Raw genomic sequence first — 12,968 nt, 5'->3', positions numbered from 1 at the left:
TATGATTGCCTCGTTCATTTCTGACACCATCCCGCTGCTTAGTCGCTCTCTTCGATTTCCTTCTGATGTTAAACCTAAAGGGCTGTGATCTTTTTAATAACATTTAAGCTATTGCATGTAAAATCAACTGGATGCGCAAAAGCAGAAGTTTTACAGTTTTATTCCGTGGCACAAAACACGATTTCTTGAGTTTTAAAGTCATGGGACTCGGGCAGAACCCAGAGAGGCTGCTTCTTCTCCGCGAGGCGGCAGCAGCCCACTCCATCGCGCGCAAGCCCAGCCCCACGCTCGGCGTCAGGCCGCGCGGCGTGCGCGTGCTTGCCGGCGCGACCGTGGCGATGGACGGCGGCGTGCTGGGCTGAGCTGAGCTGAGCTACACTACTCTGATCTGCACATGGCCGGGCGCAGCGCCTGAGATCGGAGTGCGTGTGGGTCCCGTAACACAACCGCGCCTAGCTGCCACTACCGCCTCGCCCCGCAAACCACAGAGCGCGATGGGCAAGAGCAAGAACAAGAAGTTTAAGCGGCCGCAGTTCTCGGCGGAGGGGCTGCCCGTCAGAATCGGCCAGGAGGAAGTCGAGGAGGACGGAGAGGCTGGAGAGGTCGACACCCCAGCCGGCGAGCTGCTGGACAAAGTAAGAGGTTTTCATCTGGCGACGGTGTCCAGCGGCGTCGAGGCCGGGTGAAACTAATGCATCAAAATCGGCGTCACATGCTTCCGCTCGGCCCGGCTTCCCCCCGTTTAAAAGGGCTGAGCGGAGGCGCGTGGGGTTAGCGCGCATGTGTTGTGCCCCTGCAGGGAAAGTGAGACCGGTTTCTCCTTTTAAACTTGGCATGTCTGTAGCGGTTACAGAAAGTTCAGCGACGTGTTGCCAGCCAGGACAGTTTGTTTAGCACAGTACAAAGCGCGCCGGTATTCACCGACTCTTGGATTTGGGAGCTGGTGATTAATTCTCCTTCCTCTTCCGAGTTGTTTTCCATGCATTGGTACGCTCCTCCGCTAGTTTAGTCCAAGCGATTTGAAACACGAAAAGATCATGTTTGTTCCAAACCCCAACAACTCTCTGTGTAAAGACGAGCCTTTGTTCTCACTTTTAGATGCACTTAGTGTACACTTTTATCTCGATATTGTAACATCGTTTGCGTTTTTATTGTTCTCACACATTGTCTTGAAGATGATAATTCTATCAACATCAATACTTGTTTTCTGTAAGTGGACTCAGCGCAGTAGTGGTTTCCTCTATTGTATCTATATATTACTCTTCCGCCTGAATGTGACTCTGCACTTGTGGACATCAATCAAGTTCTCAGATTTCTCTGTCACTTCTTTAGTGTTTGCAGACCCTCTTGTTTTGGAACTGTCTGCAAATGGATTAATTAATAATGAGATACGATCATGTGTTATTAATGACAGTCGTGGTGGGGTCCTGTGTTTAAGTCCGGACCTGGGGTGCTGTCTGTGTGTGGGGAGAATGTGCCAACTCCTGTCCTCCCACAGTCCAAAGACGTGGCTTCTGGGAAGACTGGCCCTGGTCTGAGTGCGTGAGTCTGTGTTTCTGTCCGTCTGCCCTGTGACGGACTGGCGTCCCACCCAGGGTGTACCCTGCTTTGCACCTGTTGCTTGCTGGGATAGGCTCCGGCTCCCCCTAGACCGTGAATTTGATAAAACGGATAGGAAATGGATGTGATAAGATAAGATCACTTTATTGGCCATATAGAATTTCTTGCATTAGGAATTCGTCTTTTCAAATACCCCAGCTTGCTCTCCATGAGACACAGGCACACAGACAGGGAGAGAAGCTTGGGGTCAGAGCACAGGTCACAATGAGTTCTTTTGCCTTGGTGACATTCAGGGCCAGATTGTGGTCAAGGCACCATCTTATAAGGTGCTCCACCTCATTCCTGTATGTGGACTTGTTGTTGTTGACCAGTCCAATAATAGCGGTGTCATCTGCAAACATATTAATGTGGTTGCTGCTGTAAGTGGCTGTACAGTTGTAGGTGAACAAAGAGTACAGCCTAGGACTGAGACAGCAGCCTTGGGGAGCTCCAGTGTTAAGGATCACTGTGGAGGAGATATTGTTGCCAATTTTCATAACCTGAGGCCTGCCTGCCAGGAAATCCAGTATCCAGTTGCAGATAGAGTTGCATAAGCCCAGATTCCTGAGTTCTGGGACCAGCTTGGTGGCAACAGTTGTGTTAAAGGCCGAACTGTAATCCATAAACAGCATCCTAACATACGTCTGTCTGAATGTTCTAGGGAGGTATGTAGTGCTGGAGATATGGCATCATCAACTGACCTATTCAGGCGGCAAGCAAACTGACGTGGGTCAAGAGATTATGGGATAGTGCAGCATATATGACAATAGTGGGCTTTCCAGGCACATGACTGAAGTGAGTGCTACTGGGCAGAAAATCATTCACACAAGTTGCCTTAGGCTTCCTGGGCAGTGGCACAGTTGGAGTTTTCTTGAGAACTGCGGCCGGTGCTGTGCGGAAAGTGTCACGCCTGTGTGTGTGTGTGTCTGTGGCAGCTGCAGAACCCGAGCCCGGACGTGCGGGAGTACACCTGCGCCAGCATCTCGCGGATGGTGCAGCAGAGCCAGGTGATCCCGGCCTTCCTGCAGAGGGACGCCGTGCGCTGCCTGGGGCCGCTGCTGCTGGACCGCAGCCTGTCCGTCAGGGAGACCGCCGCCGGGGCACTCAGGTCAGCAAGGGGGGCGCTGGGGAGGAGTGGGGCGCTCAGGTCAGTACGGGCCGCTGGGGAGGAGTGGGGCACTCGGGTCAGCAAGGGGGGCGCTGGGGAGGAGTGGGGCGCTCAGGTCAGCAAGGGGGGCGCTGGGGAGGAGTGGGGCGCTCAGGTCAGTACGGGCCGCTGGGGAGGAGTGGGGCACTCGGGTCAGCAAGGGGGGCGCTGGGCTCTGGGGAGGAGTGGGGAGCCCAGGTCAGTACTGGGGCGCTGTGCGCTGGGGAGGAGTGGGGCGCCCAGGTCAGTACTGGGGCGCTGTGCGCTGGGGAGGAGTGGGGCACTCAGGTCAGCAAGGGGGGCGCTGGGCGCTGGGAAGGAGCGGGGCGCTCAGGTCAGCAAGGGGGGCACTGGGCTCTGGGGAGGAGTGGGGCGCTGGGATGAGCACGGGGGCGCTGGGGAGGAGTGGGGCGCTGGGATGAGCACGGGTGCGCTGGGGAGGAGTGGGGCGCTCATGTCAGTACGGGGCGCTGGGGAGGAGTGGGGCGCTTGGGTCAGTATGGGGGCGCTGGGCGCTGGGCGCTGGGGAGGAGTGGGGCGCTTGGGTCAGTACGGGGCGCTGGGCGCTGGGGAGGAGTGGGGCGCTTGGGTCAGTACGGTGGCGCTGGGGAGCAGTGGGGCGCTTGGGTCAGTACGGGGGCGCTGGGGAGGAGTGGGGCGCTTGGGTCAGTACGGGGGCGCTGGGGAGGAGTGGGGCGCTTGGGTTAGTACGGGGCGCTGGGGAGGAGTGGGGCGCTTGGGTCAGTACGGGGGCGCTGGGCTCTGGGGAGGAGTGGGGCACTGGGATGAGCACGGGGGCGCTGGGGAGGAGTGGGGCACTCGGGTCAGTACGGGGCGCTGGGGAGGAGTGGGGCACTCGGGTCAGTACGGGGCGCTGGGGAGGAGTGGGGCACTCAGGTCAGTACGGGGGCGCTGGGCGCTGGGGAGGAGTGGACTGAGGCCCCCAGGCTCACTGCCTTCTTGTGAGTCGATTTATAGAGACGGGCGCATGGACACCACATCTCTCTCAACCCTACAGCAGCCTGCTGTTCTTCAAACAGTGCAGATCAGGCGGCTGTGGGACGACTGCCTTATTTGCACACCTGGATGTGCCGCTGTGATGGCAGATAACAGTGGGAGCCACTGGACAAGGAGGCGCTGGTTTCTGGTGTCCTGGGCTTCTCCCTTTCCTAGTCTTCCTTGTGTATCCGTCCATCCGGACTCGCTCCGGTTTCCTGCCCCCCACTCACACCCCTGGCACCAGTGCGTCTTCTGGACTGGCCTGGAGCAGTGCGTGACCTCGCTGTGTCTGTTGTCCCAGGAACCTGAGCGCGTGTGGCGGGTTCGAGGTGTGCGAAGACATGGTGAGGCAGGACGTCATGACGCCCCTGACTTCTCTGCTGCGGGAGGTGAGGTCCTGGGGCCTGCTGGGACTGAGCGGGACCCCTAAACTGGCTTTTACTGTCTTTTCCCGGCCTTCACCCCTTCTCTCTGTCATTCTCTTTTTCTCCTGATAAAGGCTGGCGAGGTACGTGTCTGTCGTACAGAGCGACGTTTTGAGTGTCTGATTGTTGAGTCGTGTGTTTTGTGCTCTGCTGCAGTGCTGTGCGGGGTTTGACTCCAGCTCCGCCCCCTCCCCTGACCCGGACAGGGACCGCAGGAACTCCCTGGAGGCTGTGGCCACCGAGGCAGTGAACCTCCTGTGGAACCTGTGGTAAGAGGGCTGCAGAGCCCAGTGCAGGGTTGCTGGCTCTTCGCTGGCTTTGAGCCACACCGTGAACAAATCACTGCTGATCAGAGCAGTGTTAACGCTCCTCAGTTCCCATTACTGTTAAAGTCAAGTTCTTGTGGGTGCATTTAAATGACCTTGTGGCTCTCTGGGACCAACTGGGAGAATCTTAAAACCTATAAAACCTTAAAATATCTCATTAAGGAATCACTTTCCCAGTTCTGAATTTGTTAAGCAAATTTGTTCGGGTGGCATCAATAAAAGACCGTGTAATGCTGCTAAAGAACAAGGAATAGGTATGAAATACAGATCGTGAAGCTCTCGCAGTCCTAGCTGGGAGAGTGTGTGTGTGTGCCTGACGCCGCCTGCGTGTCCCTTGCAGTGAGAGCTGCAGCCAGGCGGTGGCGGTGTTCAATAAGCAGGGCCTGCTGGAGGTGCTGATGCGATGTCTGGAGACGCACCCCCACAACGTGGAGCTGGCAGTGTCAGCGGGTGAGTCTTCCCTGCGCTCCGTGCTGAACAGCTGTGGATTATTAAGCAATCGATTGTCCAGTGCCCCTTACTGGGATTAGAGAGTGACCTGTGACAATGGGCATCTTCTCTGACAATGGGGCCTTCGTCCTGTGTTGCCTGAATCGTGGAGTGCAGCTCAGAGGGACCCCTGGTGATGCAGCTTGAGATTAAGGGCTCAAAGCTGGGCCCCGCTGGTAACAGGTAACAAGACCTGTGCCTGAAGCATGGGAGCAGGTGACTGCTCGCTCACAGCCTCCTAGCAACAATGTTCAAAGCAGGAAAGAAGTGCAGTGGCATACATTGTGATTCAGGCGCCTGGTGCATTGGCGCAGAAGTGGCTTGGGAGAGACAAGCAGGTTGGTGATCGCTGTTTCCTCTTTGCTTTGTTCCTTCTTCCCATGCTGGTGTACAGCGTATTGCCTGCAGACGGTGACGGAGGAGAACCCGGAGCTGCAGGCTGCTGTGACCCCTGCTGCGCTGCAGGGGCTGGAGTCCGTGCTGCTGTCCTCCCAGCAGACACTGAGACATGCGCTGCTCCGCACCCTGGCTGCAGGTTCGCCCCCGCCTCTCCCTCGTCCTCGTGCGCTCTGATCACGAAGGCAGGTGTCTGACTCAAAACAAAGGTAGAGACTGAGCAGCAGTTGTGCTTTCTGGGGCTTCAGATGCTGGAGATCAGGGTGCATTTTTGTTTTGCATTGTTGAACAGATTGGGATCATTTTTAGTACTTCTTTTTTTCCCAGTGATTTTGTTATACGCCCACCCAGTTTGGAACAGCCAGTTGTGTGTTTTTCACTCCAAACCCTGTCTGCGCACACGGGGGAAGGATGAGGAAGTGCAGACACCCCGCCCACCCGCTGCTGAGAGCCGAGAGAGCCCTGGCCGACTGATCCTCCACTATCCCACAATAGCCATCGCTCATGGAGTCCCAGTCGCAGTCGGCTAGTGACACAGCCCAGTTCTGAACCCGTGACGCCTGGATCATAGAGCTGAAATCGCTCTGGTGCAAGCGCCTTTACTGTTTGAGCCACTTGAGAGTCCCTGGGTCTTTTTTTTAAAGGAGGAAAACATCAAGCAATGTACATTTTTTTTACGAGTTTTAGATATTACTACAGTGACTTTGGGTGTTGAAGGCTTTTCCTCAACTGTCCAGTGTGTGTGTCAAGAGCTGTTCCTTCATACCTCATCTGTGGCCCTCTGCAGGTTCCGTCTGGAACATGAAGAGCGCCCTGCCTCCGGCACAGCAGGCGCAGACCCTGAACGCCATCATCGCCACGCTGTCTGCCAGCCTGGAGCTCGACTCGGGCCAGCACATCCTGGAGCTGCAGGAAGCAGAGGCCCGCCGGAGGAAGGGCGCCGCCGATGGCGGGGAGATGGACATGCAGGTGCCCCGGAGTCCGACAGGGGAAGAGATGGAGGAAGAGGAGCTGGTGAAGAAAGAGAAGTCAGCCTGGAAGAATGATGATATTTCAGACCTGCTGCCTGTAAGTATAACCTGAATGTTTGCCCTTACTGAAACAAACCCCATGGAGGTTGACAACAGTTTATATGGTGACATAAGGACTGTAGGGCTGAATTATAACCTAGCCATTTCCTGCAGCCCTGCTGCTTGTCATCTTCCCAAATTACTGATGAGCAGAAACTGTGTTGCTTCTGCAGGTAGCCCGCAGTGCAGAAAGGTGGGGCTGCACAGCATCAGGATGCTCTCTGGCTGTGCGGTGACCCCTCCCCAGAGCTGTAGACACAGAACTTGTAAGCAGGTCTCTCTCAGACAGCAACCACTAGGCTGCATTCAGCAGTAGGCGTGGTCTGACAGTCTGCCTGACAGGGCAGGCGTTCAGGGCCTACAGCTGCCACAGGGCATCCCAGGGTTACAGCGAATGATGGCTTCGCCCCACCTCTGTTCTCTCTTAAAAGAGAGTTGAAGAAGGCCATGTGGCTCTGGAATGGCTGCCGATATCCATTGGCTCCATCTCTGTAGCACAAGACTTCACAGGTTCCGCACTAGTGCCACCTCGTTCTCATTCTTTGTGCTCGGGTGTTTTCGGCTGCCGTCGTGCACGCAGGGGTCTGGGTTTTTGGCCTGTGGGGAAGCGGCTCTGCTCATGCCTCTTGCCTGCCGTTCCCTGGCACCATGCGTGACGGTTGTGTGTTCTTGCGTGTCTAGGCGGAGCACGAAGAGCTGAAGGAGGCCACAGCCCTGCTGTCCGCCCAGCAGACATCGCTGGAGATCATCGTGAACATGTGCTGCTCGGATGGTAAGGGATACACTGGGAATACTGAGACTGGTCTGGTGATTCCTGGTCTCGCTTTTGCAAGGGATGCTGACTTAATCCCAGAGACAGCACCTTTGCACAATTACTTCCTTTTGCAGAAATCAGGCTATAGGCATAAATCCTGGATGTGTTTTACAGTATAAAAGAGAAGATTTTAATCTGAGCTAATAAAATCTTGTTTTTCCCATATGTACTGTATCCAAGTACTGAGAAAATTGGATTTGTGATAGACACTGATGCAAACACTTTTCGGCTTCTCTTTATTCAAGACTGGCACTTTAGATTTCAGTGCTCAGTGGTGTGTTGTGATTTTTCTCCCTCCTCATGTGCGCGCAATGTCACAGACCCCTCTGACGACGAGTGGGAGGAGCTGTCCAGCAGCGACGAGAGTGACCTGTGCGTGTCCGACTGCAACTCCAGCCAGCTGTTTTCTCCGCTGTGTCTGTCGGCCGAGGTGCACAGCGCTCTGCTCAACCACCAGCTGCCAGAGAAGGTACGGAGCCTGTGACCCCCCTCTCTCTTCTCTGTTTCAATCAATCAATCAATCAATCAATCAATCAATCAGTCAAGGTTTATTTATCAACTGCACAACAATACAGCATAAAGAGAAAGGACAGAAGTTAATAGAATTAAGGTTACAGAGTAGAATACAATACATTTTACAATTTACAAGATTTGCGCAATGAATAACATAAGGAGATATGGTAGAGATAGGAGGTGTCGGGGAAAGAAACAAATGCAGGTGCACCTTATCAGTTTCAAGTGGACTGACTATTTATCGGTGGTTGTTTGGGTAATTGCTGGTGGCTGCCGTGGTTGGCTGTTTCACCCTGTGTCTGCAGCCTCTCTCATTTCCCTTCCTGCAGACACCTCGGAAACCAGGTCTTCCCCCTGAGGCATGATCCCTTGAATGGCCTTTCTCTCCTCAAGGCTGCAGGGAATTAACCTGACTCTCCACGTGTCCTCGTTTCAGGTTCTCAAGAAGACCGAGTTCCCCAGCAGTGCTGCCGTGGAGGCCTGCAGCAAAAGCCCAGCCTGGAAAGGCCTTGTGAAGAGGTGATTCCTTCTGCCCCACTCGGTCGGTCAGGGATGACAGATAAAGAAAGAGTCCTGCCCTTCAGCTGTGTGCTGAGCCACCACTGTCTAACTTCAAGAGACAATTTAAGAAACTCCGTAGCACTGTTTTCAGTTTGTGGTGGGCGTCACAAACCATCCCAAAAATTGTTAGAAAAGGTTAGCTCATATGCCTGTTTTTAATTACTAAAACTGTGCATCCCAGCATCTCTTTTCTGAGAGCTGTGGAAGTAGCAGGGTTGGTAATCTCTGGTAGCTGGTAAAAGGGCTGTGGCTGCTGTGTTAGAGTTAAGCGTGAGGGGGCCAGAGGCCTTTGTTGACGTGTCTCCCCCATGTTTCCCAGGATGCATCGGGTGCAGTGCCGGGCCCTCACTTGCCTTCACAACATGCTGTCTGCCATGGAGGCGGAGACTCTGGGCGGCGTGGCCTCCCTGCAGGGGCTGGCAGAGCACCTGTCCAAACTGGTCTTCAGCACGCCAGGTGAGATGCGGGCCGTCCTGCCAGAGTCCAGTGCCCATAGGGTTACCGACACAGTGGCAGACAAGTCACAGAACATTCTGGCCCACTAAGGGCTATATCTTCAGTGATCAGCATACTTCTTGCCCTGCTGCTTGGCTCCCTGGGGATTGTTAATAAATCGGTATTACTTCAGAAACTGCTTTAGGAAAGATATTAGTACCTAAGGCAATGGGCGAAGACAAACCTGGACGATTAACTAAAGCTTTGTTGTTTTCAGAGATTCCCAAACAAGATGAGTTTCTGGAGGCCATCACCAGTGCCCTGAGGTCTCTGCTGCAGATATTGGCTACCAAAAACATCCCCCAGGTAAAAGGTGCCAGTCTGCATCCCTTCATCCGAAGCCACAAATAAAACACCCAGACTGTTCCGTATGGTGTTCAGTGTTGTTATCTCCTTTAAAAAGAAAAATCTTCACTTGCTCTGTTTTTAACATATAAAATTATATTGGTTGTACTGCCTGTCCCAGCATAACCCATACTATTTTCAAAGTGGTACAGGAATATTTATTCCAGTCTTCCTCTCCGGGTGTGCAGCTCTCCGCGACTCTCTGTGTCTCTGTCCTGCAGTGTATGACTCCCCAGCAGCTCATGAGTCTCAGCGAGGCAGCCACACAGTGTGGGACTGTCAGCGTGAGGATCAATTCCATGGCCATCCTGGGCATAACGGGCAGCATGCTGGCCAGAGAGGAGGGCACGTCCACCAGCCTGCAGGTATTGACCACACCCTGCTGTCCACCCACAAGAGATCCCACACTGCTGTCCACTCACAAGAGATCCCGCACTACTGTCCACACACTGCTGTTCACGCATAGGAGATCACACACTGCTGTCCACACACTGCTGTCCACCCACAGGAGATCACACACTGCTGTCCATCTACAGGAATAATAGACTGCTGTGCACACTCTGCTGTCTATCTAGTAGAGTAGTGTGTAGGTGTCACACTTCTCCATTGATCAGAACGTGAAAGCACTATCTAAGGATGTTGAGAGGAGGTCTGTGCTTTAAGGACGGTGTGTTGTAAGGACGGTGTGCTACAGATAAGATGTTATGCTTACAATGTGGACAGCATAGATCTCACAGCACTTTTCATGAGAACACGGCAGTTAATTTCAGTGGGACATCTTCTTTATGTAAAAGAACAAGATGTGAAGATGATATCTCTAGAAAGCGTTGAATGCGCATCTGTGATGAATCTGGTCTGTGCTCCAGGACTGAGCCCAGCCTAGAGCCGATGCCACTGTATGCTCTGTTGTGCCTGACTCTGCAGATGATCGGGAACTTCCTCCTGCAAGTCGCGTCGAAGGACCCCAGTCTGGTGGTGTGTGGGGAGGCCCTGGACGCCCTGTTTGACGTGTTCGCGGATGGGCCGGAGGCGGAGCGCGCCGCCAAGGAGATCCGGCTGCTGCCTGCTCTGAGCGCCCTGCAGCCCGTCTTCAAGGCCAAGGTCCGACACGCGAACACGCAGTATATCCACCTCCCCAGCTGGGCTTGGCAAGACACCCGTCCAGCTGGGGCTTTAGCTAGCTCACTGGGCCTTAAGAGACCAGGCTGATCCTGTTGCTGCAGGTCACTTAAACAATCACAGAGGATGATGACTTTGCAGTGAAGATGTCTGGCCCAGTCCAGATGATCCTGAGTTTGAATATCAATAAAAGGTCTGTTCACGAAACCAAAAGGTTTCTCTGCAAGAAGCCACATTGGACACGTTTTCCTTTTAAGCATCTCCTGTAAATGTCGGACCTCAGTAGTTCTCCCAGTTAAAGCGCTAGCTGCTTCTTTCAGTGTTCGTCCTTCTTGAATACCACATCAGCCATCGCCTTGTCTGTGGGCAGAGCCCTGTTCTTTCTCTGGTCCAGCAGTCCCTGCCAGTGACGTTTTTCCCCTCCTCTCTTTCAGCTGAGGAAAGAAGGCAAGGGGAGCTGCAGCCCGGACCAGCTGTGCGTGCTGGATAACATCAAGATCAACCTCCGCCGCTTCATCAGGTACCAGGAGAGCTTGGAGAAAAACTGTGCTTCGTAGAGCTGCGCACTGACTGCTGGTTCAAAAGAGGGAGTCGGGGTCTGTGCACCCCAACTGACTCTGTAGGAGGATCCGTAGGAAAGACTGGAACTTTGGGAATTTTGGGAATAGCTCATTCCACCACACCAGAGGACCTTTGTGGAAGACTGGAGTGTTTGCGCCACACAAGGTGCTTGAGAATGAAATCCATATTTAAATTTTGTTGGTTTGTTTTTACTTCTTTCTAGAAAGTGTACCGGTCCTGTTTTTTCACCATGGATCGCTTTGTTTATCACAGAATGTAAGGGAAAACAATAAAAAACCCAAGGGATGGTTGCAATACTGTATTACCATTTAAATAAAACTTCCTTTGCTATACAATGTAATTCTGAATAAAATGATGCCGTTTTTAAGTTATAACGCAATTCTGAAAGTGTTTTTAAAATGATGAATTCTACGTTTAAGGATCAGTAGTGGGGCTTGAAGTCTTACAGTTTTCCAAGACTGGACAAGTATCCCTGCTGGCCAGGAATGTCACAACGTAGGGCTCTATTATAATATGGGTTTGCTGTCTCACTGGGCTTCATACTGGTGGCAGATGCACTATCTTTTCTGTTGTCTAGTATCTGTAGTGCCTGGGCTGTGCCATCAGCTGGGATCTCTGCGTGTTTCATGTATTTATATTTTAGCTCTTTTTGGTGTGACATTTTCGAGGTTCTGGTTTGCTTACCGTACTGAAGACCCACTCCACATCCTCCTCTCCTTACGCAGGGTCTAATAATAATAATGATAATGTTGATAATAATAATGATAATGTTGCTTTATTAGCCCTATACAATTTCTTGCATTAGGAATTCGTCTTTTCGCATACCCCAGCTTGCTCTCCATGAGACACACAGGCAGGGAGAGAAGCTGGGGGTCAGAGTGCAGTGTCAGCCATTGTACAGCACCCCTGGAGCAGCTGGGGTTAAGGGCCTTGCTCAGGGGCCCAACGGAGTAGGATTCCACTGCCGGCTGCGGGATTTGAACCGGCAACCTTCCAGTCACAGGCACAGATTTCTGTTGGTGTTTTCTGTTAACTTCAACTTCTTCTTGAACTGTGTGAAAAATGTTTAAGGGGAAGGTTGTGTACTCCTTTCTGTTCTGGTTTTGCACTCGTAGCCTCTTTTACTGCTGCCTCTTTCCGGAAGGCACTGAAGCCCTGCGCTGTGCGGTCACTAATAAAAGGGTGGTGTCCGGGTAGCAGGAGGCGTCCTGCTCTTTGGCACAGACGAACATTGCCAGTAAGCAGGTAACTCGGGGCTTACTGCTGTCCTATGGTGGGGGTGAGGAAATCACTGGGCTAATGAGGAAGATGAGCCAGTTCCATTTGAGCTTTTGATGGAGTGTTTTAGGTTTGGCAAATTCACAAATTAGTGTGAATCTGTGTTTACTAATATCACTAAAAGATGTTATAATCGGTACAAGTTACTTTCTAACTGCACTTGTCTGTAAATGTTCCACTCTCAATCCAGGTTCCTCACAGATACCTCTTCTATTTGGGAGTAACTACCTTGTTTAAGATGTTCATCAGGATGGCAAAGCTAAGTCAGTTTCTGCATACAGTTACTGTAAACCGCTCCTGAAGTCTACCTGAATAATGCCTTTGAGCAAAAAGTAACCTTGTATTTCTGGATATTCTTCAACAGCTCAGTAAAAGTACATATCTATATCAACATGTTGTAAAAATATTTATGTAATCTAGCAAGTGTAAATCGCACCATTACACCTTCAATGTTTATAATCTAAAAAGTTCAAAGTCTGTACAGTCTGGAGATAAACCAAGCCAAGTCTCTGAGGGTATAGTGTTTCGCTAGTAAACAGCCCAGGACTTTAATCGCTTTATTGTTGTTAGCGAAATGAGAGGTTATTCTTCATTTTTTGACACCAGGGATGACATGTAGGCAATGTCAGAGCAGGTAAGGGGGAGTCGGGGAGGAATGTCGAGCGAATCCTTTTCCACTCCTCCATGCGGGGTGTTTGTAGTCCAGGAACTACACGGCACCCACCACGTGCGAGCCATTCAAGAGCTGAGTGTTGATTCAGGCTCGTGGACGCCCACACACCTGGCTTTTCATTCCGCTCAGCTCTCCTT

At 52.4% G+C, this 12,968-nt stretch overlaps 1 protein-coding gene across 1 annotated transcript; it reads left to right on the top strand.

Annotated features, from left to right (window-relative positions):
* Positions 1 to 295: 295 nt before the first annotated feature.
* heatr3 (HEAT repeat containing 3) lies at positions 296 to 11,249 on the top strand. Its single transcript, XM_088938672.1, has 15 exons — positions 296 to 635; positions 2,535 to 2,707; positions 4,047 to 4,134; positions 4,327 to 4,439; positions 4,837 to 4,946; positions 5,380 to 5,520; positions 6,169 to 6,449; positions 7,133 to 7,223; positions 7,586 to 7,734; positions 8,215 to 8,297; positions 8,659 to 8,795; positions 9,052 to 9,140; positions 9,401 to 9,544; positions 10,104 to 10,280; positions 10,733 to 11,249. Exons 1-15 carry the CDS (start codon positions 495 to 497, stop codon positions 10,853 to 10,855), a joined length of 2,040 nt encoding a protein of 679 aa, XP_088794798.1. The 5' UTR covers positions 296 to 494; the 3' UTR covers positions 10,856 to 11,249.
* Positions 11,250 to 12,968: the final 1,719 nt, after the last annotated feature.

Source organism: Atractosteus spatula, chromosome 21, assembly GCF_055471065.1.
Source record: "Atractosteus spatula isolate fAtrSpa1 chromosome 21, fAtrSpa1.hap1, whole genome shotgun sequence".
Taxonomy (NCBI): Eukaryota; Metazoa; Chordata; class Actinopteri; order Semionotiformes; family Lepisosteidae; genus Atractosteus; species Atractosteus spatula.
Note: the sequence above shows the minus strand (reverse complement) of the source record. Positions and strands in the feature narration are given on the sequence as shown.